The sequence below is a fragment of the Lissotriton helveticus genome, chromosome 6 (genome assembly GCF_964261635.1).
Source record: "Lissotriton helveticus chromosome 6, aLisHel1.1, whole genome shotgun sequence".
Lineage (NCBI taxonomy): Eukaryota > Metazoa > Chordata > Amphibia > Caudata > Salamandridae > Lissotriton > Lissotriton helveticus.
This window is the reverse complement of record NC_136067.1, coordinates 1,435,122,144-1,435,136,814: the sequence shown is the minus strand read 5'-3', so window position 1 is coordinate 1,435,136,814 and position 14,671 is coordinate 1,435,122,144. Positions and strand designations below refer to the sequence as shown.

The window sequence follows — 14,671 nt, the reverse complement described above, 5'->3', positions numbered from 1 at the left end:
GCGGCCTGATGGCGGGCAGGGGAGCCGGTGAAGCCTTCAGGGACTGCGCAGCTTCCCCCAGGCCCGGTGGGGGCAGGCACAGGGGCAGTGAGCGGAGCTGAGTGGGAGGCGAGCTGCGTTGTCTCCCCCCCTCCTCCCGCTATGTGGTGAGCTTTGACCCGTAATCGGCCCGCATTTAGGTGGGGGGCGCGTTGCTGGCCTCTCTGAAACTTGCCCCCCCCCTCCTCTACAAGTGGTGGAGCGGCCCTCCTTCGACCCGCATTTCGGCCGGCAGCCTCACAGTGCAGACGTCTTGGCTGTGGCTTGTTGGACCTGGCTGAGGTGGGATCTCGTGGTGTACTTTCGCCCTGTGATTGCTGGTGGGGCATAGCTGACCTGAGGGACTCACAGCTGCGGACGGAATCCAAGTACATAGGCCACATCCCGGCCCTTGCACAGTTTATGTTTCCTCTGTGTTGTCCGACTGCGCTTTGTGGAGCGGTGGGACGGTAAGCTGAGCAACCTACCGAGGCCAGGCTTGGCGACGGCGCCGGGCTCCCCCAACAGCGACGAACTAGCGCGGAGAGCCAGGTCCATTGCCGCCCGGAGTGTGGGCCGCCTCCAAGCAACACCATGGCTGCCACCCGGCTCAAGAAAGATAAGCCGGCAAAGGACAGTGGCCAGAAACCCTCTCTGCAGGCAGCGTCGCCGGCTACTGACAAATCCCCGAGGAAGGTTGACAATGAGGGTCCAGCGACTAAGGCCTTTATGCTGGAGTTGTTTACGGCCATTAAAGAGGACATCACGGAACTACGTTCCCAACTTGCATCTGACATAAGAGAACTGCGACGGGATGTGAAAGGTGTGGGGGGCGGGTCGCCATATTGGAGGAGCACGATCTGGGGACAGCGGAGGATGTTCATCGGCTGCAGCAGGATGTCATCCGCCTCACGGAGCAGAACCTAGACCTCCAAGCGCACACCGAGGATCTCGAGAACAGATCTCGGAGCAATAACATTCGGATCAGAGCGGTCTCGTGGAAAGGTGAGGGAACGGACCTGCGGGAGTATGTGGAAGGCTCTCTTTCGGCACATCTTGAACGAGGAGGACCTGCAGGAGATTGAGATGGACCGCGTACATCACGTGGGTCTGCCATGATGACCCAAGGCCCCCCCCCGCCTGACATTCTTGTGTGTGTGCATGACTTTCAACTTAAAGAGAGGATCCTGAGAGGTGCACGCGATCTTGTCCCTCTGCAGTTCCGGGACCACCGCCCTCTGCTGTTTCAGGATCTGGCGGCCTCTACTCTGATCAAACGGAGAGACTTTAAGCCTGTCACAGACTATCTGAGGGAGCAGGGAGTCCCCTACTCGTGGGGGCACCCATTCAGGCTTATCTTTAAGTGGAAGTCCAAATTGGTGCAGGTCAGGTCGCTGGAAGCGGCCCTCAACATGCTGGGTTTGGAGAGGCCCGCTACCCCGACGGAAATTGGCGGCTCTCCCAACAGATGACAACGGCGTTCCACAGAGTTGCAGACGGTCGGCAAGCAGGCACCAGCGCTGAAACCAGACCTGTCGCTAAGCTTAAAAGAGAGGGGGGAGGCGGTGGCTTCCGTAGCATTGGTGACAGACGCTCCTGGGAGACGCCTGAACCTTAAGCTTCTTTTGGGGCCCGCTTCGGAGACTGTAGCTGGCGCTGGAGGAGACCGAACGAGGAACTGCTGAGTTACATGTGTGTGTCCTTATTCCCGTAAGAGTCCTGTATCAGTAGTTGGTTACAGGGTTGGTGGGTGCCATGTCCCCTGCCGTTGGGGCCTGTTCGACTGACTATAGTTTATTCCTGTCTTTAGTGTTGCTGTGTTGTAGGACTCTGGGGTTTTCTTTGTTTCGGGGCAGGGGGTTGGTGGGAGGGGGAGTTGGGGAGGGGGGTGGGGTGGGGCTCCGCATCAGCTCGGGGGGTGCCTGGTAGTGCTCAAGGGGGTTCTGTCTTGACTGCCAGTGTCGATGTGGGTGGAGGTCGGCAGCTTGACTTCCCTAGTTGGGGTTTTGCTCACCTCAGTGTAGCATTGGGTATTAGCTATGGTCTTTTCTACGCTATGGGATGAGTGGGGATTTAGAAGCGGTGAGCCCATGAGTTGGTGATGGTGGGGACAGCTACGACAGCCTGTGTTGCCGTTGCTATGCTTTCTGGGCCTAGGCGCCGCATGTGCATTAGCTCTCCTTTTCTGTTTGGTGTGGGATGGCTAGGGTCTTGAGAGTGGTGAATCTTAATGTTCGCGGGCTCAACAGTGAGGTGAAATGTGCTGCAATTCTGTCCCTTTTGGAGAACGCAGATAGCGATGTGTGCCTCTTACAAGAAACGCATCTCCTCGCTAAAGATGTTCGGCGCATGCAGGACAAGCGTTTCCCCTTGCAGCTCTGGTCCTCGGGCCCACATGAGAAACACGGGGTGGCCCTGCTGTTTAGTAAACGTATGCATTGTAAGGCGCTGTCCTAAGTGGCAGACATTAGAGGAAGGTTCCTAGTGGTGCGGGTTCAATGGGGCGAATCAACCTTCACGATAGGGTCTCTGTATGCTCCCAATGTCCAGCAAGAGCCCTTCCTTCGCGCTGCCCTCGCGCAGGTCCTGGCATCTCCGGATGCATTGATCTTGGTCGGGAGGGACTTCATTGTTGTGATGGAGGGGGAGGCAGATAGATCGGAACATCGCTCGCACCAAACTGGCGCCTGGTCGCAGGAAGGGAGGCTGTGGCTTGCTGAGGGAGGGTTGCATGATGTGTGGCGTGTTCAGCACCCCCAAGAGCGCGACTTCACCTATTATTCAGCTGCACGTAAGACATATGCACGCCTTGATCACTTTTTGGTCTCGTCTGCCTTCCTGCCTTACTTATCCGATGCTGACATTACACCACGTTCCCTTTCCGATCACGCACTCATATCTGTAAAGGTCTCATTCAGTGGAGTCCGGCCCCCTTCGGCTGGCTGGCGACTCAGGGACTCCTTGCTGCACTCTGATTCTGTAGTAACGAAAATTCGCGACACCATCACTCACTACCTGACCGAAAATATGGTAGGGGACATCTGGTTAGCATCAATTTAGGAAGCACTGAAGTTAGTGGTTAGGGGTGATTTTATAGCGCTTGCGGCCACATATGCTAGATTGCGCAGGGAGAAACGTACGGAATTGGAGGGGGATGTGCGCAGCCTGGAGGCAATCCACAAGAGAACAGGGGCCTCAAGGGTGTCGAGGGAATTAGAAACGAAAAGACGCATGCTTAAACACCTGGATCTTGACAGGGCGGAGTATGCCTTATTGTGCTTGCTGCACAAATTTTACTTGTGTGGAGATAAAGGGGGTAGGATGCTTGCGCATAGACTGCATCACGGAGATCAAGGATTGCCAGGCGCAGACCCACACCACTGACGCTGCCATTGTTGACATTTTTCGCCACTTTTATCAATCCCTATATACGAGGGAGAGCGCGCACCATAAGAGCATAACGGAGTATCTTGCGTCGTCCGGTATCACACCCCCATATCCGGAGTCGGCCGACGCGTTAGACTCGGAGATCCGAGTGGAGGAGGTTATATCGGCCATTTCCCAATTAAAGATGGCTAAATCACCTGGACCCGACGGGTTCTCAGCTATATTTTATAAGACGTACTCTAGGGAGCTCGCTCCCTTTTTAACTCGACTCTTCAACTCCTTTCTTGACACTGGGGTAGTCACTCCCTCCATGACTGAAGTGGCCTTTACGGTCAGTCTCAAACCTGGGAAGGATCCTACAGAGTGCGCCTCTTATAGGCCGATCTCGCTCCTCAACATCGATGCTAAGTTTTTCGCGGGGGTGCTGGCGGCGAGGCTTAGCCCTTTTATGGACGGAGTGGTTGATCCTGATCAGGCGGGGTTCATACCCACCAGGCAGGGGGGAGATAACACTAAGAGACTGCTCCATCTGCCGGACTCGGTACGCCGCTCGCGGGCGCAGGCCTTCCTGCTGTCAATTGACGCAGAGAAGGCCTTCGACCGTGTAGACTGGGGCTATATGTTTGAGCTGCTGAAGGCCTTTGGTATAGGTAATAACTTTTTGCGGTGGATCCACTGCCTCTATGCAGCTCCCACAGCGGTGGTGCGGGTGAATGGATGCAGGTCGACCCCCTTTTCCATCAGCAGGGGAACGCGACAGGGGTGCCCCCTCTCCCCACTTCTTTTTGCACTTTACATGGAGCCCTTCGCCCAGCAAGTTCGAGCCCACGCCAATATTTCGGGTATCCGCTTTGGGGCCGATGTCCATAAAATCAGTCTCTATGCGGACAACGTCATTTTGGCTTTAACTGACCCTTGCTCCTCCCTACCGTACCTGTCCGCAGAACTCCTCGCCTTTCACAAGGCAGCAGGGTTTGAAGTTAATTTCTCTAAGTCACAAATCCTCAACATCTCGATCCCGGACTCTGAAGTGGTAGAGCTGCAGAGAGACTTTGCCTTTACATGGGTACACTCGGACATCACATACTTGGGTATAGGGCTGGCCCCGACCCTTGCCAAGACCATTTCCTTAAACTATGCCCTGTTAGCTGAGCAGGTTACTAAGATCCTGTCCGACTGGTCCCGCCTTAAATTGGCATGGTTTGGCAGATTGGCTGCAATTAAGATGACGGTGCTCCCCCCCACACTCTACCTTTTTCAGATGTTACCCCTGACCCCCCCACTGGGCATGTTGAGACGAGTGCAGGGTTTGCTTAACAAGTTCCTGTGGAACAACAAACAACCGTACTTTGCATTCGCGGTAACTACCTCTCCGAAAGCGGTGGGTGGCCTAGGTTTCCCTCTGCTCTCTGCCTACTTCCAAGCTTCCTGTCTCAGATACATAGTGGAATGGAACAGACCCATGTCCAGTAAACACTGGCTCTTTATGGACCAGGCGGTAGCTGGGCGTAATATATGGTGAGAGCTCTGGCTGCCACGCAACTGCAGGGCGTGGGGATTGTATTCCTCTCCGGTGACATCTCCGACGTTGAAAGCGTGGGACCAGCTAGCACTAAGTAAGGGATGGACGTTCTTCCCCCTCCCCAATGACACCCATAGTGGATAACCCTGCCTTTCCCCCGGGCTGCGCATCTCCAGTCTTTTCCCGCTGGCGGGAAAAAGGCTGCAAGCGAGTGGGCATGCTCTTTGATTTGGACGGGCTGATCCCGTTCTCCACACTACAGTCAGACTATTTTCCGCTAGCCAAAGAGGACGCGTTCCACCATGCACAAGTGGCGCATTGGGTGACTCTTCCGACCAATGTAGCCCTCATGTCGCGGCGGCTAACGGCCTTTGAGCGATGGCTAGTTTGCAAAAAGGACAATCAGAGCTTATTTCGGACCTCTACACGATGATTTTGCGCTGCCCCCGGAAACAATGTACGAAGGCGCAGGTCCGTTGGGAGACGGAGCTAGGGCGCCCCCTGTCGACCAAAGAGTGGGAACAGGTGTTCTATCGAGCGCATCACACGACCTCGAACACTGCAGGGACAGAATAAGCTTACAAAACAGCGACCTATTGGTATTATACCCCAGCGCGCGTAAAGATGTGGGACAAGGCAAAGTCAGGCCTCTAGTGGAGGGGATGTGGGATGGCTGGGACTCTGATTCTTTTACTGTGGTGCTGCCCCAAGTTGGAACGTTATTGGGCGACAGTCTTTGACGAGCTGGATGCTGCTTTTCAGACCACACTACCCCGGCTACCTGAACACATTATACTAGGGTTACCCCATCCTAAATATTTTCCCTTACGCTCCCTCAATGGCAGACAAATTGCGCTGGCTCTACTGGCTGTGCAGCAAGTCCTTTTGGAACAGTGGGGCTCTCCAGAGATACCCGATGCTAGGGATTGGATTCAGCGTTTGTGGCACACTCTTGCTATGGAGCGGCTTTCCTTGGGAATGGATGGGAAGGGTTCAGAATATGCTACCCTCTGGGCACCGTTTCTGCAGCTCTTGTCCAAAGACCTTCGGGAGGTGACGTGCCTGAAGTACCTGCAAATCCTACAACTTATACCCCTGGAACCTGTAGGCGCCACGCCACGCTCCTGAAGACGCGTTGGTGGCAGCCAGGCAAAGGGGCTGAGGCCCTAGGACAAGTGGTACTTATTGAGGCTGATGCGGAGTGGGGTGGGTGTGGGTGGGTGGGTGAGGGAGTTCCGGGCGGTGGTGCGGTTAGGGGGGAGGGGGGTCCCGTTGTCTTTGTTCCTTTTGACTCTTTCCCTTTTTCTGAAATGTGGAAGCTGTGCTGCCGGTTCGGCGGTGGTGATTCATCAGAATACGCGAGGTCGACCTCCGGGGTGTAGACCCAGACGCTGTGTTCATTTATTTTACGGATCCGCCCTGCCGGCGAGTCGATGTAGGCAGCTGGGCTGTGTTATAAGATGTCCTACCCACACAATAAAAATGTTTGATTCTAATTATCAATCTAGTTTCTTACAGCACTTGACCACTATTTAAACACTTTCACTGTATGCCCAAGAAGTCTCATCGTTCCAAGGTGAGTTGGCCTTTTCAGTGGTAGGAAACCCATTAAAAATATGACACAAATACATTTATTTTGCAGTCCAATTTCTTAAAAGATGTCTAAAGAACCTTAGCTTTTGTAGACAGTTGTAATAAACAGTGTATGCAGTCTGACATTACCCCATCTGGTTGCATATTTGTTCACATTTACCTTTCACTTCCATTCATTTTTCAGAACTATCTTTTCAAGGTAGATTTTGAAAGATATATTATGACTGAGAAGGTACGTGCAGGGGCCATGGTAAAATATTTAAAACAACCACAAACTCTCAGTCAATATATTGCATAGCTAGCTACGTTAGATAGATTTCAAAGAATCCGACATGGGCTTCTGCTCAGGTTACAGAAACATTTCAGCTTCAGAACCAGACAGCTCATATATAAGTAAAGCACTCAAGTTTTGCAGGCTTTCGGTCTGAGACTTTACTAGTGATGATAGTGCCATAACAATTCTTTATCATTATAAATGATAACATGCCTTCACTTCAGACATCAAATTATAGCAATAAAAGCCGTGCAGCATTGCCCTCTTGCATCAAAGATAGAACATCCGCAAACTGGGAAAGTCATGATGCAAATGGTGGGATGTTTCCCTGGTGCATTATCACGTCACCTCACCCAGTAATGCATATTTTCTCTTGTTCTGAGTTGCAAAACATAGATCTTGTGGAATTTCTCAGCAAAGGTGTTACCAGGTATTAACTGAAAACAGTTGTTCATGGACAAAGCAACGGGTCAGTATGACGTTTTTATGCTACTTTTATTACCGATTTTCCCCCAAATTGGTGTTAACCTTCAACTTGGAATGATGTCTCATGTGTCCTACCTACTCAATTGTTATCACACACATATGAGTTAAAAACAATTATGGAAATTGATATTCCTTTCCCTGAACATCAGGTTGGCAGTGTCTGAAAATATGTACATTTTGGGTCCAAATACCAGCCATTTTTCTGAGTAAATAAACTATTTTTGCTAAATTATAGCTTGTCATTTTAAACTGCAAATTGCAAAATGCAAACTGTGGACATTCTGCAATATCCAGATCATTCATAACTTGTGTGTAGGTCTGAAAAAGCTCATTATTTAATTATTTTGCTCAGGGTTGTAAAATTTAGCAGATACTCAGTGTAAGTAACAAATGGGAGCTTGGATGGGATGCAGAAAAGAAGGGGAGATCGGCGAGGAGCTAATCATATCACTACAATGTACACAAATAGTTTCAGTCCAGTCCTGCCTCCCATTGCCTAACCCTGGGAACCCATCTAGACAACTCCCTAGCCCCTAGTGGGGTATGCTAAACGATTGGGTATCGAGAAGGTTGAGAGTGCTGTAAAGACAGGACTAATAATAATCAGCATTCTTTCCAGCCTTCCATGAAGGAGCTGGAAGCCATCTTTTGAGTAAATATCTATGCTTTATATTCCTGAAGTTTTTCACATGACCCACTGAGGCTTCTGTTTTGCATTTCAGGAATTCCTTTCTATAACTCCTTCTATTTCAAATAGTTTCTCGGCCTTGAACAGGAAAGATGAGCACCTAATGCCCCACCTCAAATCCTTTTTTTTTTTTTTTTTTAAGTTCAAGAAAATTTTATTTGATAATAACAAGGAAGAAATCAGGTGTCAAAGCAAAATACATTGGAATAGTAACTTAAAGACTATGAGCAAAATAAAACAAACATTGGAATGCAAATGTGATAAGAAAATAGGTCTGGGTACTAGAGAAAGGGAAAGCGGAAGGGAAAGAAAAGGTATGTCAAACAGCAAACATCAGAAACATGAAAATAATTGTAAGGAATAAGAAAATGGTACATTGGAGAATAAAAAAAGGAATGCATCAAGCAATTAAGGGGGTTTGAGAACTTCCTGTTGCGAAGGTGATGGGTGAAACAAACGTTTAGAGCATGAATCCAAAAAAAGCGTGACAGGGAGCCATAAGTCCATGCGTTTTGTAGCCATACATGTCGGAAAAACAAAAGCAGTGTCAAGTCTATGATTATCAAATCCTGATGCCTATTTATTGCCCTCAGAATCAGCATCCTGTATGCCACTCCCTTTAAAATGTTTTTCCTTGCCACACCAGCCCCCTTGTCAGCAACTCTGATGGTATTTTACTTTTTGGCACACATTATGATGGAATAACAACTGGCACAGGAACATTAATGGCCACTCACTGCTTGAGAACCTTTGTAGTTATATTGTAAACATGAAGTATTGCTCTCTTTTTTATTTTTCGAATAATTTTTGACACCTAAAAGTGGCCTCTTCATGAATATTCATTGTTATTGGTCAACCAGATCTTACAACTTTTACCTTCTCTGTCTTACTTTAGATATCACCGGATGGACGCTTGGTGAGCCGAGCCAATATATCGTCCACCCCTCTCTTATCAGCAACTTTATTTGGACGCTGGTATGAAAAGGACCCTCCTCCGAAGAATGATGCCTCGAAAAAAAATTGCAATGATGATATGCTCATGATACTAACAATTTATGCTGCCATACAAAATATCATTTTTTATGTTACAAACTTGTGAACCTATTAATTAGTCAGTGAATACTTCATTTATTCCATTACTACACTTCATACATTTGTAGAAAGATCTCTAATGAAAGACACATTTGGTGTATATTTTACTGGAATATAAGATGCAGTTATCAGATTTACACGTCTCTATTTCTTACTTTACAAAAAATGTAGGTTTTTTGGTAAATTATAAAAAAATATATTTTCACTAATGCCTTCTCCAACTTGGGTTTGAGCAACATCTTTGATTTTCTAGGTAGCATTAACTCCAGGTCAAAGGCACTGGTATAAGACAAATTCCTGGAGGATAGGTAGAAGGCTAGAATCATTGAGGTGCTTGATATGGCCACAGTAGTAAGGTATGTGCCTATCTCTACTTCCATGGGGATGTATCTAACCTGCATAACCCATGCTGAGCATATATTTTATCTTACCCGGTTACGACCGACCATAGTTCACTTTTTAGCAGCATTTCCCAAGACAGGACCCTGGTTTTCAAAGCCTCTGTGCTGCCCATATCATGCTGACTCCATCCAGTCCATGTCTCACGTTATGGTATTTTACACATTGTATTGTACTATACGAGTCTGTTTCTTACACCTCATTTTAAGTAATATGAATCTAACGTCACATCACGTAGGTTTATACTTTTTTCAATACTTGTCTACCCCAACAATCTGTTTCTCTGTTTTTAATTATATACTCGCTGCTTGATTGAGGAAAAATTATCCTTCATAAATTTTTATTTTTAATACTGCGCACGCCTTCCTTGAACGACCTTTTGAAACTTCTTTTCATGAATTTAACATATGCATTTTGGGTTTCGCATTGAATTTTAATATGTATTGTTTTTTTACCCTGTTGAGGTTTTGACCGAATAAAATAATTCTTTGATATTTTCACTAATGTTTATGTTATTGGCAATGGTTCCCATCTACAACACCGTGCTGCCAGTCTCTCTGCGCAGCAGCCCTTCCCTCAAATTCTAACAGCTGTTTTCCTATTTGCCATTTTTTTAAACGAGTGTGAAGAGAAACATGGCAGTGTTATTCTGTTTCGCTGCTCCTCTCCTGGGTGCACCAAGACGGACTTGCCCTCATTTTTAGTAACTGCATGCCTGTAATAATTTCAAATTCTCTGTTGGGGTATTGTGGAATGGTACCAGTTAACCAAAGTAATTGCAAACTATTATCAGCGACCTCTAGCTCTGTCCTTCCTTACCTCCCACACTTGTTATGTTAACAGCCATTTTTAAAGCGCACGTACACCCGGGGGCTTCATGGCGCTGACTAAGCGCGTGACCCAGATGGAGAAGGGTAAGCCTAGGCCGAAGGAAAAAGCCAGGTCTTAAGCTGTTTCCTAAACACTAAAAGGTCGGGACAGGAACGAATCTCCAGAGGGAGGGAATTCCAGAGTTTAGATGCAAGAACACCTCATTTCCCTAACCAGGGTTTTGTGCTCTGTTATTTCCTTTCTATCCTATAATCTCATGGCAAGAGTTCACAGCACCTTCCCCTTGATGAGTGGCTACCGCTTCTGTGCAGTGGGTCTATATTCCTAAACCCTTCTACAAGTATAGTCATATTCACGTTACTTTGGCCGCTTGTTGATATGCCCCTAAGTGTCTTCTGTGCAACTCATTACTTTGCACCAATTTACACTTTGCATTACTAGACATGTTTATCACACGCAGCCATGCTCCCCTCTTTTCGCTCTCTTGAATGGGCTCTTCTCTGGCTTACTCCCATTGTGTTCTATCCTTGAGTTCAATTTTGACCTCTTATGCTTTTAATGCTCCACATATGTTGAATTGTAACCTTTCCCCTGAGCAAGGCTGATCATGGTGGTCAATTCGTCTGAGGTTCTGGGAGCAGCAGGGGAAACTGCTCCATATTCCTTATTTTTGCTTTTGCATGAACTGACCTTGGCCTACACCAAAGGCTTCTTGTGCTTCCTGAAACACGATTAATGTTCCCTGAGGATACAAATCATCTACTACTCTGCATCCCCCTCTTTTCCATTGGGCTGTAGGCGTATCCTGCTCAATACGTTCAAAAGGTTATACATTTCCAATATGCATATGTGGTGCCAGTGGTGGTTTTGTACGCTGTTTATTTACTACAGTCTCACATACACTACCCACATGTCGTATCAAATAAGGCATACAAAGCTTTGTGCTGCCTCCCATCAATAAGAGCACCCCCAACCAGGGCTGGACTGGGAACCTAAAGCAGCCCTGCCAATTTGTACGGCACAACAGCCCTTTTGTTACCGGGGCCGGTGTAGTAGCACCGCTGCAAAACCAGCCCCAGGTAAAAATAAATGCCTCCCACTTCTGCAAAATCAGCCCACACCCTTACAGCCTCTCAGGGAAACGTCCAATGCCCACTACTGCCAGTCCGGCCCTGTGCTCAACCAGGTCTCTTCATGCCTATTCTTCAGCAGCTGTTTTTCCTTGTTCTCTATCTCATCCAACCATATACCTACATTCTTCAGCTTTGTTGAATGTATTATGCTGTGATATAGGCAAATTCCATCCCTCCATATTACCAGTCTTATTTGGTGTTTTCAGATTCACCCTGCATCTCTTCCCTGCCAAGATCAGCACTACCAATAGCTAACGTAATCTAATAATAGAACTGAGGACCATACTTATGAGGCCCATTGCGCCTCTGGAACGTCTTTTCTTGTGACATTTCGTGGTGCAGGAGCCTGCTCCATATTTATGAGGCATTACTGAGCCACTTTTTTGGCTTAATGCTGCCTCGTAAATATTGTTCCCATTAACACAGTTTTCTGCGTTAAAGGGGCATTAAATTGGTGTTGCTGGGGTTGTTCCCAGTTTTTGACACTACCCTAGATTTACAAGAAATTGTAAATCTTAGGCAGTGCCAAAAACCTACGCGTCCCCAGGGGAGACGTAAGGGGAGCACAATGAGGAATTCTATGTGTGCTGTATTCTGCAGCACGCATAAAAAGATGAAAAAGCCTCTTGTGATTGTTCTTATGCAGGAAGGTTTTTATGCAGGAAGGTTTCCCTTCCGCACAAAAACAATCATCCCCGCAATGCAGAAACCCTTGCACTATGGTGCAAAGGTGCCTACATTGGTGCATGGCAGCCCCTTGTGCACCGGCGTGAGAAAAAAGAACAGGAATACGCCGTATCTGATAGATACAGCACATTCCTGCCCTTTTCTTTTGCCATAGGGCAGCACAGCAGGAAGGCCTGTGATGCTGCCCTAAGGCTAACCCTCATAAATGAGGCCCACAATTTCTTAACGAATCCCACAAATGGTAATATTTGGGCTGCTTTTTTGCCAGAGCAGATGATTTACCAGTTTTTCAACCTACAATTCGGTCATAAAAGCTGTTTCTCAGCCAGGTAGAGAACATGTCAAAACCGTAGCCTTTCTCTGGCTGGTTTATTTGGTTGATTAAAAAAAGATGTGTTTTAAGATTGTTTTCCATTGATGTTTTGTAGCAGAAACTGTAATATTCTAACTGCATGCACCTTTGGGTTGCAGCCATCTTCAGATCATTGTAGGGAAGGGATCTCTGACAGAATATTGGAAACAAAAATATTGTGCGGGCAGAATATTGTGTCAGAAATATCAAGGACCAAAATATCAAGAAGTTAAATGCAAATAGATAAGTATAGATTTATTATTCTTTACTCCACATCTATGTACCTTGAAGTTATACACATCGTCAAAGTACCTATATGTTGAGTTATATATAGCAACACTTTACTTACCTATTGAAACTTCCCGTCACAATATTTTTGTTCTCAATATTCCTGACACAATATTTTGTCCACAAGATATTTCTTCTCTTGTATTTTGTCTGCACACCTAGAATAGTGATATCTGCTCAGTTCATATTTGAGCTAACTCCTATGTTTCCAACAATCTGTTTTAAGTCTCTTTGCAACTTCAAAATCCAGCTACATAGCAAACTACCACTACTCTTTGGCTGAGCTCTGCGAATTGCTTGCTTAATTTTTTTCTTATTCAAATTTAAATTATGCACGGAAAGTTTTCAGACCTCATCTGGGAGAACATCACCACTCTTGCCTTTCTGACATTGTCTACCTCTTTGGTCTATAGGTCTGCTCTAGATGAATTTGCTTTTATGAGGGTGATTCAAGTTAAGTCCTCTATATCCTCTACCAAGTCAGGTTTACTGTTGGGACCCTGTCTTGACCATAAGTGTAATTTTCTGGAAAGAGTTTAGCTTCCCCCCATGATCATCACTATCAATGATCCATTTCAAACTGCTTTTGTTTTATATACCTTGAAACAAGCTCTTTTTGTCCCCTTCCTTAAGAAATCTTTAGCATGCCCTTAGTATAAACTAATAAACAGCCCATTTCTCATTTGTATTATAGGCCCAAACAGCGGAGAGAAAAGTTAATCTCTGAATCTCCCCCTTTCTCTCTAAGACTTCCATTCTTGACATGGCCCACAATGGCTTAGGACCCATTAATGCACATAAGTCCCTTGGTGGAGATAATGAGCACAGCTCTGAAGTATTCTAGATCAGGGAGGTACTGTTGCCCTAATTCTTCTACTTTGGTCTGTGGCCTTTGAAGCTGCATCTCAGGTTATCCATAGAAAGAGACAGCATAATGCCGATCTCTATGGCATTGATATCAGCTGGATTCATTCTTTTTTACCCTTAAGGTTACAAGCAGTTACTATGCATTCTTTCTAAAATTCTTTCAGATAAATCAAGTGTTGGGTTCCTTAATGTTCTTCTCTGTAACACTACACTTTTAAACCGCTATGTAGCCCATCCCATTGCTAGGATCATTAAATCCTTTGGGTTGACTTTCATGTCCGTCAGTATGATATTACTATTATTCTACAAATAGATACAAATTCTCAGTCTGCTCAATTCAACTTATGCACTTATTTATCTTCAGTCAACAACTGGATGATGGCTGCCAAAACCCTTTGGGTGGTCACGGGGCAAGCAGGAGTTACAGGACCTCAAACGTGGTGGATGGAGCCTTTTATCACTGGGGCTGCACCTACTGTAGCAATGCATCTTGGTGCAGAGTATAAGATTTTCGCACTTGACCCTCAGTGAAGCGAAGACAAGCAGGTAAAGGCTTCTCAGAAAGATGTCAGAATTCAAACAGTTAAGCAACAGGGACAATTAATACAGTCCAGCCCATTGCTTTTTTTAATAGAAAAAGAGAGGTACTTCCATTACACAAAAATAAAATACTGTACATAGTAAGCTCAATTAAAGACAGGGTTCTAATATGAGTGCTGCTGAATTACAATCAAACAGGATGACTAGATGAGATTATGCCTCGGTGCGTTCTTAAATTTCGCATGAGTGTGGAGCCTTCCTGCTTCGGTAATCTACAGGTCAGTTCAATGATGTTCTACTACTAAACACATTATCTCTGGGCTTCAATGCATAAGGAAGAGACTACCCATTTGGTTTAGTAGAAGTGGCACAGTCAATATTCAAGTCCACTCATTTGGGTTATCTAAAGTATTGGGGCCTGGGGCATCTTTAGTGCATAACACAGCAGTGAAAATGGTTGTGCTTGCAGTTCAGAGCTGCAGTGGCTGCAACTGGCCCTGTCTCCTTCTACACA

At 46.6% G+C, this 14,671-nt stretch overlaps 1 protein-coding gene across 1 annotated transcript in view; it reads left to right on the top strand.

The window, feature by feature from the left end:
- Positions 1-9,959, top strand: part of VNN1 (vanin 1) — a 312,746-nt gene extending 302,787 nt beyond the window's left edge. The window contains exon 7 of the mRNA XM_078649224.1: positions 8,864-9,959. Coding sequence (XP_078505350.1) covers positions 8,864-9,067 — 204 coding nt within the window. The 3' untranslated portion in view covers positions 9,068-9,959. The remainder of the gene's footprint in view (positions 1-8,863) is intronic.
- Positions 9,960-14,671: the final 4,712 nt, after the last annotated feature.